The sequence below is a fragment of the Labrus bergylta genome, unplaced genomic scaffold (genome assembly GCF_963930695.1).
Source record: "Labrus bergylta unplaced genomic scaffold, fLabBer1.1 SCAFFOLD_196, whole genome shotgun sequence".
NCBI classification, from domain to species: domain Eukaryota; kingdom Metazoa; phylum Chordata; class Actinopteri; order Labriformes; family Labridae; genus Labrus; species Labrus bergylta.
This window is the reverse complement of record NW_027077252.1, coordinates 1,162-2,500: the sequence shown is the minus strand read 5'-3', so window position 1 is coordinate 2,500 and position 1,339 is coordinate 1,162. Positions and strand designations below refer to the sequence as shown.

Below are 1,339 nucleotides of genomic sequence, written 5' to 3'. Positions count from 1 at the left end.
ATATCAGCTCTGATTCTCACTGAAGCTTCAGCGTCATGGCAACCTGCGTGAGTGTCGACTCGAAATGTCAGTTACAGCAGTATGTAACTCTGACCCCTAGTGTTTAAAATGGGTACTGCAGTCCAAATTCTAAACATCATAGAGAGCTGTCTCCCCCCCCCCTCCTCTGTAGAGTGGATGTTCACTCAGGTTGCCATGTGGTGGACTCTGAAGCTTCAGTGTTTATCCAGCTCTGCATGGGTCTGTAAACCTTTCTGTGTTCTAACCTCTCTCCATTTTTCAAAAGCATCTCCAATATTGATCCTAGTTTGAGCACGTTTCTGCTCGTGGAGCTTATTAGAAACATGCAGAGGCTTTTTAGGTCGGGTACAATCACTTCTATCTGAACCACTTCTCTTGACCGCTTCCATCGCTGCAACACCTGTTGACCTGATAACTGCTCTCATATCTGACAAACCCAGGGGCGTCCAAAACGCTGTGTGGGGGTGTCTTAAAAGCGCCTACCTTCTCTGGTCCAAACAAATCCAGATCATTCAGGAGCAGAATCTAAAGTTAGAAGGAGGACATACTGGCTGCTGCATGAAATCTTTTTCACCTGTAACATCCATTTTCTTTCTCAGCTCAGAAAATAAGACGTAAAACATTTCCTCTCAGAGAAACTTGAGATGTTCTGTGAGCAGTGAGGCGTTCGATGTCCAACAGAGAATCCGAGCTTTGCCTTCCTGAGCACAGAGGAGGCCGACGTTTCTCTGAAATCATACACGCTCTCCTCCCTCCTTTTGTTTCCTGTCCTCATCCTTCCATCTGTTCTCTTCTTTTTTTTTATAGGTTCATCAATGCGAGGCGGCGGATCGTTCAGCCAATGATCGACCAGTCCAACAGAGCAGGCGAGTTTAATATTCCTTCATCTTTTACCTTCACGCAGCAGTCCAGATCTCATGCATCTCCCTCATGATGGTACAGAGGTTTCATCTGAACGCCTCTCGACTCACTGCATGAGTTAGTGTTTAGAGTAAAGTTAATAATAATAATAATAATAATAATAATAATAATAGATTGGATTCATATAGCGCCTTTCAAGGGACCTCAAGACGCTTTACACGGTGAAGGGACCAAACAGAGAACAAAATAAAAACTAAGACCGGCAGCAGAGGACGGGAGAGTGCGGGTCTCTGAGGGGAGGGGGTGTTCCAGAGGGGGGGGCGGCCTCCCCCTCTGGAACAACACAATTCAATTCAACACAATTCAAAGTTCTTCACACAAAACATCAAAATGCATCATGACAGAGGAAAGAAAAGAAACATTAAAGTAGAACATTAAAAAAATATTAAATCTGAAA

General features: G+C 44.3%; 1 protein-coding gene across 1 annotated transcript in view; it reads left to right on the top strand.

Annotated features, from left to right (window-relative positions):
- LOC110001385 (homeobox protein Meis1) overlaps positions 1–887 on the top strand; it is a gene marked incomplete at both ends in the record, with an annotated part of 25,918 nt that extends 25,031 nt beyond the window's left edge. Inside the window, 1 exon segment of the mRNA XM_065952289.1 lies at positions 829–887. Coding sequence (XP_065808361.1) covers positions 829–887 — 59 coding nt within the window.
- Positions 888–1,339: the final 452 nt, after the last annotated feature.